Source organism: Spinacia oleracea, chromosome 2 (assembly GCF_020520425.1).
Source record: "Spinacia oleracea cultivar Varoflay chromosome 2, BTI_SOV_V1, whole genome shotgun sequence".
Lineage (NCBI taxonomy): Eukaryota > Viridiplantae > Streptophyta > Magnoliopsida > Caryophyllales > Amaranthaceae > Spinacia > Spinacia oleracea.
In genome coordinates this window covers 105,573,585-105,590,360 of record NC_079488.1, presented here as the reverse complement: position 1 = coordinate 105,590,360, position 16,776 = coordinate 105,573,585, and the positions used below count along the sequence as shown (strand labels likewise).

General features: G+C 35.7%; 1 protein-coding gene across 1 annotated transcript; it reads left to right on the top strand.

Moving 5' to 3' along the window:
• Positions 1-8,984: 8,984 nt before the first annotated feature.
• On the top strand, positions 8,985-15,656 carry LOC110785198 (polyamine oxidase 2). Its single transcript, XM_021989639.2, has 10 exons — positions 8,985-9,498; positions 11,452-11,567; positions 12,263-12,351; positions 12,475-12,588; positions 13,488-13,575; positions 13,695-13,780; positions 13,862-13,964; positions 14,188-14,285; positions 14,372-14,801; positions 15,191-15,656. Exons 1-10 carry the CDS (start codon positions 9,459-9,461, stop codon positions 15,494-15,496), a joined length of 1,470 nt encoding a protein of 489 aa, XP_021845331.1. The 5' UTR covers positions 8,985-9,458; the 3' UTR covers positions 15,497-15,656.
• The last annotated feature ends 1,120 nt before the right edge of the window (positions 15,657-16,776 follow it).

The following is a 16,776-nucleotide window of genomic DNA, read 5'->3' as shown; positions in this document are numbered from 1 at the left end:
TGGTAACCATGCTGATCTGAAATTATTTGGAACTTTATTTTGAGTTGTTTGATTAAATCGGATTAATTTTTTATTGATAATGGTGTGAAATATTGATCTGATTTTAATTCATGGTCCCCTGTTATTTTATGATGGCACTAATCATGTTGTTTGTCCCCTATTGATTGCAAGGAACCAAGTGGGTCTGATTCATTTGATCTGGTGTATGTTGGAGAGTGTGAAAATGAGAATGGTGATGTTGTTGGGTCTCCAGGGCAACTTTCATCTGGTTATCCCTCCTCAAAGAAAGTTGAAAATGGAAAAAACTCGGCTTCAGCATCTGATGATGCTTAGATAAGTCTGTCTCCTTTCTTCCTTTTAAATTTTATTGAATGTTGGCTAGCTGTGGAGTCATAAGGTGGATGCCAACAACTGTGATCTGTTGTTGGCCAGGGGTGTTGTTGTTTGGATGATGATGTTGTGATTAGTTGTATGGATGTTGATGTTAGATAATGATGTTGGTATAATGATATTGATAATGATGATTGGATGATGGTGTTGCCATATGGTTTTAATAATGCTGTGGAATGTTGTCTGTGTGATGAACATGATTTGATGGCTTAATGTCCCCTGTTTTATGGTATGTTTTGTGTATGATAAATATGATGCTTTGGTGAGTATGAGATTTGATCAGTATAACTATGTTTTGGATTAGTAAAGGCATGAAATGAATATAATTTGGGGATAGGGTTTGAGTTATTTAAGTCCTCTCAATGTGGCCTTGTGTTGAATGCTTAATGTCCAAGTATGTCCCTTTAGGATAAAGTAATGTCCCTTTATTTATTGTGATCGATGATGAGTCTTTTTAATGCTGAGGAAAAAGTCTTACTAACCATAAATGCTCGTGCTGCCATTAGTATCAGTAATGATATTTCTCGGGCGCTAAGTGTTTGTGGTTTGGATTTGTTTTAATGATGCTTGGGGACATTCTGAGATCAATATTAAGAGGTTTGTGATGTTCAATGATGTGATTGTTGATATTCTGAGATCTTTGTTTTAATAATTGTCCTTTAACTTCTTTTGTCCAACGGAGTGAATGTCATTTCACACAATCAAATGTGAATATCAATCATTCCATTGGGCAGAAGAACGTTAAAGATATGATAGTATTGAAACTAGTTGATCAATGATGTGTGTCAATATGTCTGAGAAATGAAACCCTACATGTAAATGATTTGTTTAATGCTTCATGTCCCATGAATCAGTGGAGGTCTGTGATGAGTCTTTCATTTGATGAGGTTCAAACCCTATGTTTTGATCAGTTCATGGTGATCTGATGCATTGTTCATTGTTATTGTTATGCTTGATCTGTGATGAGTCTTTCATTTGCTGAGACTCAAACCCAATGTTCCAATAACACTTGTGCACCATTAGCATCATTGATGCTCTTCCGGAGCTAAGTGTTAGGGGATAGGGTTTGTGTCAATGATACTTGGGGACATTCTGAGATCTTATGTCATGTTATATATGTTGTGTTAATGATTTATTTTGGCTTTCCGGTCTTTTGCCAGTTTTAATGTGTTAGAATACAATGAAATTGAATCCTTCACATATAAACTGGCATTAGACGGGAGAGGCAATTCATGTCTTGCAAAACAACATGTATGATTGTGGGGTTAATGATATTCAATGATGTTAGTGTTGATATTCTGTGATGTATGTGTTGATAACCTGAGATATTTGTTTCTAAACATGTCCTTCATCACCAATTACAAAAGGGAATACAGATCATTTCACATCATGGAGTGATCATGTATCCCCTTTGGTAAATTGGTGATGAGGTTGTAAATCATTTAGTAACAAATTTGTCAATTATGTAAAACAACTTAACTGAGAATCAAACCTTGTGCATTCTTGCCTTGTGCATTGTTGCCTTGTTCATTGCTTCCTTGTTTTTGCTGCTTTGTTCTTGTTTCCTTGTCCATTACATTTTTTGGCACATCGGCATCCAAATGGGAAGAATATCCATCTGAAAATGATGTGATATGCATTCTTTCCATTTGGATGCCGATGTGTTTAGAGATGTGATGTGATAAAGTTATGTACTTATGCCTTGTGATATGTGATGAGTCTTCATTTTATGAGTGTCAAACCCTATGTTTTTCAATCAAACTCATGCACCATTAGCATCCATGATGTTTTTCAGGAGCTAAGTTTAATTGGAAAGGGTTTGATTCAATAATTTTTGGGGACATTCTGAGATATTTATGATTCTTTAAGAACACTTTGTTTATGTGAGGCATATTCCATGTGAGGCATATTCCATGTGTTATCAATGATGAAATGATTGTTTTTGTCAAAATTACTTCTTTTGACGCATCGGTTTCAAAGTGGGAATAATTTCCATCTGAAAATGATGTGATATTATTATTTATTTCCATTTTGAAGCCGATGTGTTTAGAGTTGCGATTTTGTATGTCCTGAGTTTTATGTCCCCTTGATCATTCATGTTGTAATTCACTACCTTGCCTCTGCTGCCTTGTTCTTGCTTTGTCTTTCATTTGTTATCAATGATGAAATGGTTGTTTAAGTCAAATTTTACTTCTTTTGACGCATCGGTTTCGGAGTGGGAAGAATTTCCATCTGAAAATGATGTGATTTTATTCTTTCTTTCCACTTCGAAGCCGATGTGTTTATAGTTGTGAATTTGTATGTCCTGAGTTTCTTAGGCCCTTAGTATCCTTTGCTTAATGGAGTCAGTTTCCTTAACCTTTTTAAATTGTGTTAGTAATTTGCTCCATTAGGCAAGAGGATATTAATGTCATAAGATTCAATGATGAAAACCAACTTGTAACTGAGAATAACAATTAGATTGACTGGTCTTTATGTTTGCAAGTCCCCTTGCCTCTGCTGCCTATTTGTTGTCTTGCCTCTGCTGCCTTGTTCTTGTTTTGCCAATGCTGCCTTGTTCTTGTTTTGCCAATGCTGCCTTGTTCTTGTTTTGCCAATGTTGCCTTACCTCTTCTGCCTTGTTCTTGTTCTGCCAATGCTGCCTTGTTCATGTTTTGCCAATGCTGCCTTGTTCTTGTTTTGCCAATGCTGTCTTGTTCTTGTTTTGCCAATGCTGCCTTGTTCTTGTTATGTACTTCTTCCTTGTTTATTGCCTTGCCTTGATTAGTCTATATTGATGTGAATAAGAATGATGAAAAAAAACTTTACCTAAACTTAAACCTGAGATTCATTCATTGATGCTTCCAAAAGATATGCTTACAAAATGTTTTGCCTACATGTTATGCTTGCATTTAAGCTTACAAAAGTGACACATTGGTTTTACTTGTCAATTTAAAAACATGTCCCCAAAACACAAAAAGTTATCTAATTGTTTGCTTTTTGCTTCACTGGTTTGCTTTCCATTCATCATAGAGTTACATGCATTCATTAACTGCCCATATAGGTGCCTTGACTTGCTCTGGCAGTCTGCCTTCATCTTCTAGAATCTCCTTCTTGTTGTGTGGAAGTTGGTAATCATTGTTGCCCTTGTGTTTAAGAATCTCATTAGAAACAAACTGTAATGTCATCCACACATTAGACAATGTCTTAGGATGCAACTCATTAAAAGAATCATACACTGCTCCACTTAAGTCCTCCACAGTTTTAGGCATTTTCTTATGCATAAGTGATTGAATGGACCTGAAAAATCCCAAGTCCAAGATGTTGCAATCTGGACTGTTTGCTGGCTGTTGAGTCAACACAAAAGTGAACCCATCTTGTTTGTAGTGTAGTTGCCATTCAGGATCATCTTGCAATATATGTGCCTTTGCATTATCTTGAATAATATAGATGACCTTTTCCCCTTCATGTGGTGGCCACTTTGCCTTGATTGCTGGAATTAACATGTTGATCATCATTGCCCTTGTTTCAATTTGATTCATAGGCTTCACTGGCTTTGTTTCAATGGTCCCCTTTACTCTGTTTTTTGATGTCCTCTTGGCTGGAACTGCATTTGTGAATGGAAATATGCCTATTTTACCATCAAATTCACAATTCCCATTTTCACCCCACCTTGGTCTGGCTACTGCTGCCATGAACATGAATTTCGGTATCTTGGTTCTTGAACTTGCACTTCTATGTGGATAGGGTTCATTGTTTGCAAGATAAACTCTCTGGTTTTTTTGAGTCAAATAAAACCACTTCTCATCAATATGAATGAAGTCATACATGCTGTAATATGTTGGTTCTTGTGGTATAGTGTAATCCATTATTAGTCTGAGTACCCACCTCATCCTTGCCATTTTGCATGCTTCTGAAATGCCTGGATGCAAGGGACTTGAGTGTGGCTTAATAATTTTCCTCTTGATGAGCCTCCATACTGTTGTTGGTCCCAAATTGAGCATTCTTGCAAGATCTACAATGCATGTTCTGTCCCCCATGGCTATTTGTGCAATAGAGTCATATGTGACTTGAACCTTTTTCCTGCCACACTTGTGATACTTACTTTCCACCACATATGAATTCATTGCTGCCTTCTGCTTCTTTGCTTTGTCCCATATTGATCCTATGGTTTTTCTGTTGTAATCAAATTCTATGGCTGCATCCCTTATTGTCCCAAACAAAAGAGTTTCTGAATCTGGAATTTTTCTATTCAGCAGGTACACCAAAATTTCAAGCCTCAATTCATTATTTATTCTAGGAGTCCTAGGCTTATGATGATCTGTTCTTTGTGTTGCTGTTTGATGATGATGAGGTGATGCGTTTTCTGATGGTGGTGGAAAGTTCAAATAAAAAAGAAATGGTACCTCTTGAAAGTTGGTATTTTGCTGTTGCCCTTCCCCTTCTACTTCTGGTACTTGTTGTACATATTCAGTGTTGTTTGGTACATCTTCATTAAACTCAAAGTCCCCAAAATCAGCAGCAGTATTTTCAGAAGCTTGTACCAAGTCAGCAGCATCATCACCTTCCTCCGAGTCAGACTCGGAGTTAATGCCGTCGCCTTCATCATCAGAAAATCCGAGGAAATCGTCATCCTCTTGATCTGAAGCCATTAAGTCCCCTGTTTTTTTGCTATTTAATGCTGAATTGAGGAAGAAATTTTGGTGTTTTCCTTGTATTTATTGCACTTAGTTAGAGTCAGATTTTGGTCTTTTGTGGGGGGAAAGTGACCCTATTTATAAAGGGAATTCACTATTTCAACCCCTCAAAAATTTGCAGGGAAAATGAAAATCCCCTGTTTTTTTATTTGGGGAAAAATTTGGAGGGAAATCTGAAAATCAATTGTTTGGGCAAAATTTCCAGCCAAAAAAAACGTGAGTCATTGTTCACTTGTTTCTGATTGGTCCATGTAACAGCAGATGGGTCCCATAGCCCATGTGACTGAAAATGTATGTTGATTTATTTCAATACTTTAATAAAATATCTACTTTTCTCCCTATTAATTTAATACTTTCTCTCTCTTTACTTTATTCAATCTCTTACACCCAATCATTAATCTTACACCCAATCATTACTCATATCCCAATACAAACCAAGATTCAGTTTTCTTAAACCACACCCAACATTCTTTAGGGGAAGAACAAAAGGGAATGGAGGGAGTAATATATATACAACTCCATCCAAAATCAAACACTCTAATAATTAAAAAATAAATCTAAAATGAAATTCAATTCAAAATAAAATACTAATATAAACTAATATACTCCGTATTAAATATAGCAGTTACGTTGTAATAGGAGTTTTATTTTAACTTAACAATTTAATAGAATTCGTGCATCGCACGGGCTAAGATCTAGTTTATACAAAAGAAAAGGGAAAAAAAGTACAGTACACGTGTTTTTTTATGAAAATGTTTTGGCGGAAAATTTTTGCACCAAAAAGTGACATGTGTCATTTCTGGTGTCTGTTTTAGTATAATGTAATAGATAGATAGATAAATGTTGAACATTCATGATCAAACTTTTAAAGGTTGACTAAAATAGTATGCAATATAGCAAACATTACGAGACAAAGGGAGTATCTATACTCCCCCGTTTCGAATAATGGGATCAATAATAAGTGTTTCAAATTAATAGGGACACTCATTTTATTCTTTTTTTAGATAGATGACCCACCATATTTAATGCATTCACAAACTTCTTTTTCCCACTTTACTTACACCATTTCACTCAATCTATTCTTATATTCTATTTTTACTCATAACTTCCGACTCAACCTGTTTTTTTTTATTCACTCAACCTATTTTTTTCTTACTACATTTCACTTCTCCCGTATATCTTGTTTGTTATGAAATGTATAAGTGTTTCTATTATTTCGAAACGCAGGGAGTATTCTATAAGTTAAAGGGAACTTCTGAGGTTATTATTGTAAATGACATTTTAGTGTCTCCCTATGAAATAGTGTTAAAATCCCCTACTACTTGTAAACTATTACAATATAAAATTATTTATAAAATAAAATAAAAAGGCATAAATGAAAATTAGTAAATCGATACTTAATCGCAACCAGCAAAAAGTCAAAAATAAACAGGAAATTAAGTTAAATCAAAATGGGCATTGACACTCCAAATAATTTAATTATCTCATTCAATTTCCAATAGGTAAACATACCGAAAAATAAACTCCTTACTACAATAAAAAATAATTGAAAGTTGAAAAAATATGTTAAATCTTAACACGAATATAGTTAACTATTTTATGATTAAAAAAATACTATCAAGTATTAACCCATAACAATAAAATCAACATGAATCAAAATGCGGGAGAGTTATTGCGGAATCAACCGACAATTGCTAATTATATTAAAAAAAAAGTTCCATTCACGTAAGTTAATTTTTCCTTACAAGTGGAGTTTATTATGCCAAATTTTGATATTGTCATAATTTTATATTTTAATTTGACATTTTTTTTTCTTTAAAGAAACCTTATCAATAATTTTAATACATCGCATGCACATAGGACTAGTAAATTATACGGATTTTTCATGAAATACCCCCGAATTATGGCGTAATTCACCAAATGCCCCTCGACTTTCAGAAATTCACCAAATGCCCCTCACAAATGACTTAATACCCAAAATACCCTTACTAATGACGCGCCGTTAGTCCTCCGTTAGCCTAATTTTTAAATTCACCAAATACCCCTATTTTATAACTTATTTCATATAATACCCCTATTCTGAAACTTAATTCACCAAATACACATAACTTAAAATTACCCATTTTGATGCTCAGCGGCTAGTTTTTATGTTTGAAAATTAGCCGTTGCTTATTGTTTGCTTATAAAAACCCCTTTTCTGACTATTTATTGTAGTTTTTCTATTGTTTTGTTAATTTCATATCATTTTTGTCATGAGTTTTCTTTCAAAATCATCATCCACACCCATGAATCCACATATGTAAGAGTCCCAAACAATTTCTAATATTATGGGAGGAAATTTCCATCTGAGGCTCCGATACAACACTCAGTAAGTTTCAATTATGATCCAATAAGTTCAGGCCTCATCCAGTAAAGACAATGCACTTTAGCTGAGCAAAAGGCCAAAAAACCCCATTTTCAAAGGGATCTTATGTAAGTGAAGCTGAAGTAATTCAATCTAAAGCTAACACCTTAATTTTCTTATTGTCCGAATGGTAAAGAAACTAAGAAATCAAGTTCAATAACACATACATTTTTATCACAACCTCGATTTCAACTTGGATTCATGATGTGAAAATCTTGAGTTTGGAGGCAAATCTTTGTGCCAAGATTCATGTTTTTTCACTGGTTCATGAGCTTTGGAACATACCTTAGTTTCATTTTTTTTTTCTTGTTCCCTCAAATCCAAAAGTAGACATTTGTCCATAAATCTGACCATGTCAATAGGACCTAGCTCAAAAGAAAAGTGGGAAAACCTTTATGCCTCGACTGTAAGGTTGAGAGAAAGTTAGGAGATTGAAGAAAGATGTTTGGAGGCAGTAGAGATAGGAGACAAAAGGGAGTTAACGTTAAATATGTGGCATGGAAGCAATAGAAGCCGAGGTAGCTGGAACATATGCGTTAGAATCAAATTAATAAGAGCTTTATTTTTAATCTGTTTGCATATGTTAAAGATATTTCCCATATTGAAAAAGGAATACCTTCCGATTGCATGGTAAATATAATTAATTGGTCACATAAAAAATAAGGTACAAAAGAAGTAGCTATTTTCTTGAAGAGTTGCGACGTTTTGAGGTGTTTTTAGGAGTGTTTTATGTTTTAGTGTTGTACCGGAGCTTCAGATTGAGTGTTGTATCAGATATTCGGATGTCAAATTTTCTCCCATGATAACAAAATTTATTTGGGCCTCTTACATATGTGGACTCATTGGGTGTGGATGATGATTTTGAAAGAAAACTCATGACAAAAATAATATGAAATTAACAAAATAATAGGAAAACTACAATAAACCGTCAGAAAAAGAGTATTTATAAGCAAACAATAAGCAACGGCTAATTTTCAAACACAAAAACTAGCCGTTGAGCATCAAAATGAGTAATTTTAAGTTATTGGTATTTGGTGAATTAAGTTTCTGAATAAGGGTATTTGGTGAAATAAGTATTAAAATAGGGGTATTTGGTGAATTTGAAAATTAGGTTAACGGAGGACTAACGGCGCATCATTAGTAAGGGTATTTTGGGTATTAAGTCATTTGTGAGGGGCATTTGGTGAATTTCTGAAAGTCGAGGGGCATTTGGTGAATTACGCCAAAATTCGGGGGTATTTCATGAAAAATCCGTAAATTATATAACCTAAACTTAGAAGCGAACGGACCCATACGGCCGTACCCGATAATTTGCCACCACAAGAATTACCCACGCGGCTCACAACGCACAAGTCACAACTTCACAAGTCAGAAGATGGGGCCCACGCAATAGAGAAAAGGACATTCAACATAATCAAATTAATCTGTTAATCACGCTTAACAAAACTAATTAAGCCAGAAGAGGGTTTGGCTTTTTCGTCAATTTGTCTATAAATATCTCATCACCAAGTCCCCAGAAACGCAGAAACCATACAATTACACATAACACACCCACCCCAATTAAACATCATCAGCCTGCTCACGTCTTCTTTCTCTCTCCTCTAAATTCCTATTTTTTCTTCCAATTTCCCCAAAATCCTCTCAATTCGACCCGATTAGTACCCTAATTTTGAAATATATGTTGAACTTTGGGAGAAATTGGATCGATTCCCCCTGAAAAACCCTAATTGTTTGTTTCGATTGTTCCCATCTTTGCTTTTGAAGGATCAGACGCATGAGCTGTACGGTATTGAATCTGGGACTTTCGTCGAATTCAAATCACTTCATAACCTGTCTTTTGATCTTTATTCTTCATTATTCACCTCAATTAGGCCCTGCTTTGTTGTTTAATCTTAATCAAAAAAACTTTAATTCTTCATTATCTTCGACGACGCCGTTTTTGCCCAATTCAACCTTAATTCTTCAGTTTAGTAACACCCGATCATTCAATGGAGCTCAGGAATAAGAATAATCGCCAATTACGTCAAGGTATAATTTCTTATTTTTTCTCTTTTCAATTTTGCATTTATTTAGGATTTTTTAAAACTATTTTTGGGTCAATTAATTTGGAAGGAATTAGTTTGTCGGTTGCTTAGTGGGCCCCTTACTAGTTGCAGCTGTTGTTATGTGGTCGGTGTGGCATGTGATGTGAGATATGGAATGTGAATTCTTAAAATATCAATCACACGTTACTATTTTCTTAATCTGGTTGATTATGTCGTGATTTTCAGTGTGTACTTAAAGCTTAATTTATACGTAGTAAGTAAAACTTAAACAAAATTGCTTGATTAATCAGTTTGAACGAAAAAAATCCCAACTTTGCTGCTGCAAAAGCTTGATTAGTAAGTGATTTTAAGCAAGTTAAGCTTAATTTATACGTAGTAAGTGATTTTAATCATGCTTAACAAAATTTGCCCTCTGTTAAAAAATGATTTTAAGCAAGTTTATGTGATGCATGAAGATTGTTATACCCTTCACACTTTGTATCTTTAAGACGTTTTTGCCTCTTCTATAAATGGTGTTAAGAGGGTTTAGTTGTGATGAGAGGATTGGCTCTGGTGTCATGTTGAATGGTTGATTAACCTTTGAATGGTTATTAAAGACGGAAATGACGCTTTGGGATTTGAAGTTTGAATTATATCAATTAATGATACTACTCCGTATATGTTTGACCCAGTTCAACTACTCCATATTTTCTCAATGGTTGGAATGTTGGATAGTTGGATTCATTCTAGGCTGTTGTTTACTTAAATTTGAAAGACCAACTTGTATTTAAGGAAAAGAATAAGAAGTTATTGGGAACTCGTACGGGCCATTTATGAGGGTTGGATCTTGTACCTTAACACCTACTGGAAGCTGTTCAGGTAGATGTGAATCAATAGGAACTGGTATGCTGATATTAGAGTGAACATGACACTGCTACGGTTTAAAGTTTAAACTTGTGGACATTTATCATCATAACTGTTGAAATGTAGTTGCCTAATGTCGGAGGAGGGGTGTGCATATCGAACAGTAAAGAAAATTTATGGACAAAAAGCAGTAATGGTGCCTTTAGCTTTCTTATGAGTGATATTGTTGCCTTTGACAATATAAAGGTGGTATCTTTTTTAAGGAAGGATAAAGGTGGAAGAAATGTCGTTAATTTGTTATGAATGATATGCCCATCTTGATAGGGTTTGTTCCAAATTACGTGGGGCTTTTCTAGTGATCATGAGCTACTTTTGTTGGTTGTATTGCCCACTGTAGCTGTAGCTGTTGTACTGGGAGATTTCATTAAGCCAGAATTTGTCAGTCTTTTTATTTTCTTATGATTCTGTTCCTGCCTTTAACACGAGATTTGTTACTTTCACGGTCTTATTCAAAGTTGGGGTCACTATCTTTATCACATATGGAGTATTAAACGGCAGGAGATGCTAAGTTGTATTTTATGATTCAATTTTTTGTCCAGTCTCTCAAAGAACGAATACACATAGCTAATAGTTGATGGCCCTGTTCAACCGGATTACCGGATTAGGTATACATATTTTTACACGCAAGTGCTTGTGCACGTGTTAGTGTGTGTCCTTTAGGTAAACACCTGGTGCTAAGTTGCTAACAGTGAAGGTTTGTTCTTTGTGTCCTAAGCTGAAAATGGACAACAACTTGATAACATTAGAAGATCTGCTCCTTCTGTATTCTAGAAAGTATGATTTTAAGGAGACAACCTTATCTAGTGTGTAGAATGCATTAGTCTGAATCTGAACAATCAGCCCTAGGTGAGAGCCTTGTTGGAGGATTTTGGCCAATTCCTCAATATTCTCTTTTATTCACATGAATTACTGTATAGTTTGAATTTTCATGGTTTGATGTAGATCCAATATATGGTTTTTACTGCTTGATGCAAATTACTTCTGACTCTTCTGATGGATTATGCACTTGTCTGAACATACTTGCATCTTCTAGGTTTATGCTACTCTGGTATCGAGGGGAAGCAGGGTTCCTCACCATCTGTTATAGTCATAGGTTCTGGGATTGCTGGTATTTCGGCTGCCCGCGCTCTTTATGATGCTTCAATTCAGGTGCTTTCTTGATTTCCATTTAAAGATCAACCCTACAAATTTACGTTACTATTGATATATTGGTGTGAATTTGAACTTGAACGTTTAACGCTACTTTGATGAAGCAAGTTATCTTGAACTTCTGTCAGGTGTTTCAAAGATGTTTATTCTGTATATAAATATAGAAAACAGAGCAGTTTTGTGGAGCAATTTTTCCCCCCCTGAAATTAGAATCTTAAAAGCCTTTATTGTAGTTTTAGCATTTCAATATAAGTACACTAATATAATATGGCTCATGTAGTTGCCTGCATTCCTTAGTTGTTATGAAGTAGCAGACGCTAGTTAAATTACTTTTGAAATTAATGGGAAATACTAGGATTTTTGAGCCCCTAATTCTGCGTAGTACAGGATTACAGCCTTACAGGAGCTTCTTTAGAGGGTTGGGGTTGTATTGATGTTGGGATAATGTGCAGAAATACTAGGATTTTTGAGCCCCTAATTCTGCGTAGTACAGGATTACAGCCTTACAGGAGCTTCTTTAGAAGCGTTGGGGTTGTATTGATGTTGGGATAATGTGCAGGCCTACTCTGTAACTTGATCATGTTATTCTATGTTGTAGTTCCTGCCACTGGTGATGAAACCTTTGATAGTATATCCTATGTCATTCTTTCCCAGGCTGTTTCTGTTCTCAAAGATTTTAATTTCCTGAATATTAGGTAACGGTGCTGGAATCACGCGATAGAATTGGAGGTCGGGTATGCACAGACTACACATTTGGTTTTCCAGTTGACCTGGGTGCATCATGGTTAGTTTCTTGTCTTGGAGTGCTTTTACACATGTTGGTACATGTAGCTTCTGGTGTTACTTCTACTGTTACTTCTACCTTTGTAACTGATACTGAGTCATTACTTAACTAATGATTCTCCAGGTTACACGGTGTCTGCAATGAGAATCCCTTGGCACCTCTGATTGGTAGACTTGGCTTACCTCTTTATCGTACTAGTGGAGACAATTCTGTTCTGTATGACCATGACTTAGAGAGGTAATTCTTCAAGAATCCATTCTGTTGCTTTGCTTATTGTTTTATCAGTTAATACAATACTCTCTCCGTATTTTATTAAAGGATACCCTTTCCTTTTTTGGCATGTCATGTCCCCACTTCCAATTATATTAATATTTCTCTCCTTCTTGTGGTCCCCTCACTTACCCACACCATCTTTTTCCCACAATAAATAATTCACCCACTACCCCACTTTCATCTTATTTTAATAAATTAACCCACTCTCCTAAAACTATGTGCCGGTCAAAGTGTATCCTTTAATAAAATGCGGAGGGAGTAGCTGAAGTCTATTCAAGAATGAAGTTCTATCAGTTGTTCTTCAGGTGCTTTCTGGGCCAAAATCTACACTTTTGGCTGGATGATTAATTTGAGTCTGAGTTTCTTATCTAATTTCCATCACTGAAAAGGTTTGTCTGAGAATCTTTCTGCCAGAAGATTTTTAGATTCTGGAACTATGAGGTCACCCATGCTCAAGAGTCTTGACTTTATTTAAGGCTCAAGAGAAAATATTAGTTATGCCGTCCTCATTCTGAACCTTAAAAACTTGGATAAATGGATGCATCTGAACCTTAGTAACTAGCTAGTTAGTTTCGTGAGGAGGTTGATTTCTGTATGCATCTTTTGTGAGATGTTTTAGATACCTGTATGTCTTTTAACACCTCATGAACATGATCACCAGTACTTGCTTGTATCTTGTCTAGTACATGTTTCTTAACTTACTCTACCAGACTGACTTGTAATAGTTTGACTGCCAGTTGTCAGAAGATTGTATTTTGTTCTTCAAACGTCAGTAATTATGTAGAGTAACTGTTATAGATAAAGTACACTCTATGTTCTTAAGACTTCTCTAAGTGGTCTGACCTTGCAACTCTTTGATGCAGCTATGCTCTTTTTGATATGGAGGGAAATCAAGTACCACAGGACCTGGTTGTCAAAGTTGGAGAAGAATTTGAACATATTTTGAAAGAGGCAAGTAGTTTTTCTCTCATCGTTTATCACATGAATGACATTGTTTACCCCCTTAGAAATGCCTTTTGCGGGTCACAGGTTGTTCTCGTTATTTACTTTGTTTGGTTTCTGATATCCAGACTGATAAAGTACGGGAGGAATGCATTGAGGACATATCTATAAAGGAAGCATTTTCAATTGTCTTTGAAAGGAGACCAGATTTGAGGTGAGTTGTATCTCTTTCTGTAAGAAGTTATGCCTATCCATCGTTAGTTAAGAATTGATTACAAGTGATCATAACGTACAGGTTAGAGGGGCTTGCTCATAAAGTACTACAGTGGTACTTATGTAGGATGGAGGGCTGGTTTGCAGCGGATGCCGAAACCATATCTCTGAAGTGCTGGGATCAGGTACTTGCATTATATTTTTTTTTTTGTTATTTTATCTTGTTGGCAAGTCTGATGCATCATTGGCTATAATCTTTCTAGTAATGCATTGTTACGAAATTGATGGTATCAATGTTTCTACAATCACCCAAATTATGAAATTAAGCACTATTTAAGTATTTTTCATTTGAAATGTCTTTGACTTATGTTCTTCGTCCTGGATTTCTGTTGCTTCCTTGGTTTGTAGGAAGTGCTCCTCCCAGGTGGACATGGGCTTATGGTGAGAGGATACCTACCTGTTTTAAATACACTTGCCAAGGGTCTGGATATACGTCTGAATCACAGGTTTGAACATGAAGTTTGTGAAACCTTTTTATATTTCATGCACTTCCCTTCTCGGAACTTTGCTTAATGATTTCCTTTTTCTTCAGAGTAACAAAGGTTACAAGGCATCATAACGGAGTGAAGGTAACGGTAGAAAATGGCAGTACATTTGTAGCTGATGCTGCAGTTATTGCTATTCCTCTTGGTGTCCTAAAGACTAATACACTTAAGTTTGAGCCAAAGCTTCCAAAGTGGAAAGAGGATGCGATCTCAAATTTAGGAGTGGGAATTGAGAATAAGATAATTTTGCACTTTGAAAGGGTGTTCTGGCCAAATGTGGAGTTTCTTGGTGTAGTTTCAGAGACTTCATACGGGTGTAGTTACTTTCTGAATCTTCACAAAGCTACTGGTCATCCTGTTCTTGTTTATATGCCTGCCGGAAAGTTGGCCAAGGACATTGAGAAGATGTCTGATGAAGCTGCTGCAGGTTTCGCTTTTAAGCAGTTGCAAACAATTCTTCCTGATGCATCTGCACCCGTAAGTTCTCAACTCTTGCGCTTGTGTTCATCTACTTCCCCCGTTCTTATTTACATGACACAATTATAAAATTATTTAGGCAGGTTTGCCAATGCATGATCTCAAACATTAATATCTTCAATTATGGATAATAAAAAATTATAAAAAGTTGATATTTAAAAAATATCTATTGAGACGAATCTAATAAGACCCCACACGACTATGTTTTTTCTTAAGTATAAATCACAAAAGAAAGTCAAAGGAGATTGTGTGAATAGTGTCTAAAATCCAATTGTGTCATGTAAATAAGAACAAAGGAAGTATTAGTCTGTGGAAAATGGATAAAATGTCCAGGATCTTCCTTTGTAGTCTAAAATTGTGTTAATTTTGAAAATCATGGTTTTATGCAGATTCAATATTTGGTGTCACATTGGGGATCAGATATAAACTCTCTTGGTTCATACAGCTATGATACAGTTGGAAAGCCTCATGATTTATATGAGAGGCTTAGGGTTCCAGTAGATAACTTATTTTTTGCGGGGGAGGCCACAAGCTCAAGTTTTCCTGGTTCAGTTCATGGTGCATATTCAACTGGCTTGCAAGCAGCGGAGGACTGCAGAATGCGTGTCCTGGAACGCTATGGCGAGTTGGACTTGTTCCAGCCAGCTATGGGTGATGATTCGTTCAGCGTCCCCCTCCTAATTTCTAGGATGTGATCGCGGCAATTGATAATGTTTCTCCAAAGCGGAGTTAATTAGTATTATTACATGTAATATGTTAAATGCAGCTTTGGTTAATGCTAAGTGCTGGTTCTGACTTTGTAGCTTTTATTTCTTCTGTGAGAACATCAATATATGAATGGACGATTTTCCTGAAGTGCAAATGTGTACGAATAATAAGTGTTATTTTTTCTTGTTGATGATGAATTTTGAACAAGTAAGCACATTTCTCATTCAAAAATGCAGGGGAAAGTTGTCCTGGAAAATTTAAAGCATAATGAATCAAGAATGTCAAACAATGGTTTGGTTTCATCCGTGTCTAAGAAACAAATGTAAATACTATTGATAGTTGGTACTGATTAGAATCGAGGGCTCAGGGTGAGTGTATGAGCATAGACTACCAACAACGACTAAGTAAGGCTTAGCCTAATGGTAAAGGTTTGACGTTATAACTTCAAAGTCATTATACTGTATTAAATTTCACTAGGGGTTCTTTGGAAGTGAGGATTCTCTTTATCTTACGTCCCTCACTTCTATTGAGGCCGATTTGCAAAGCTGGATAGAAATACCCGCAATAGGTATTAGTTCAGTAGGATCTTTCATCTTATCTAGTGATGTGGTACAATAATAGATTGGATGCAAATCCATGTGCAATATGATCCTAGCTAGAGCTGGTAAAACTGGGTTGAGTTCGTATTTGGTTTCGTGTCCCTATAGACTCTCTCCTTCTTGGTGGTCAATGAAAGATCATCTTTAAAGTCAAAACTCACTATTAAAGGAGGAAAGCCAACCAGGTGGTGGATGTCTAGTGATATTTTTAGCAAGATATGCAAAATCTATTTTTGACCAAACTTGGGTTTGTGGCTTGTGGGACTACACGAAGCACGCACATTACGTGGTAGTCCGGGTCTTTACAAACTTTTATATAAGACAGTCTTACACAAAAGACCACATTGATGTCATATAAGTTAAGTAATGAAATCAATTAGTTAACCACTTGAACTAATTAGTTAAGAACTGAAACGAATTAGTTAAACAATGAAAATAATTAGTTAAGCACTAGAACTAATTAGACCAATAGAACCAATCAGTTAAACAATCAAAGTGGTCTTTCCGGTAAGGCGATCTTACACAAAAGTTGCCGCCAAGTCTTAGTACTCTTTACCTAACACAACTACACTCGATCTTGTACGGTTGTACCCTTGTTGTACTCCAACTCAGAGGCCGTTTTCTGAGTCTTCTTTTGTTTGTCCTATAAGTTTATAACTATAACTATA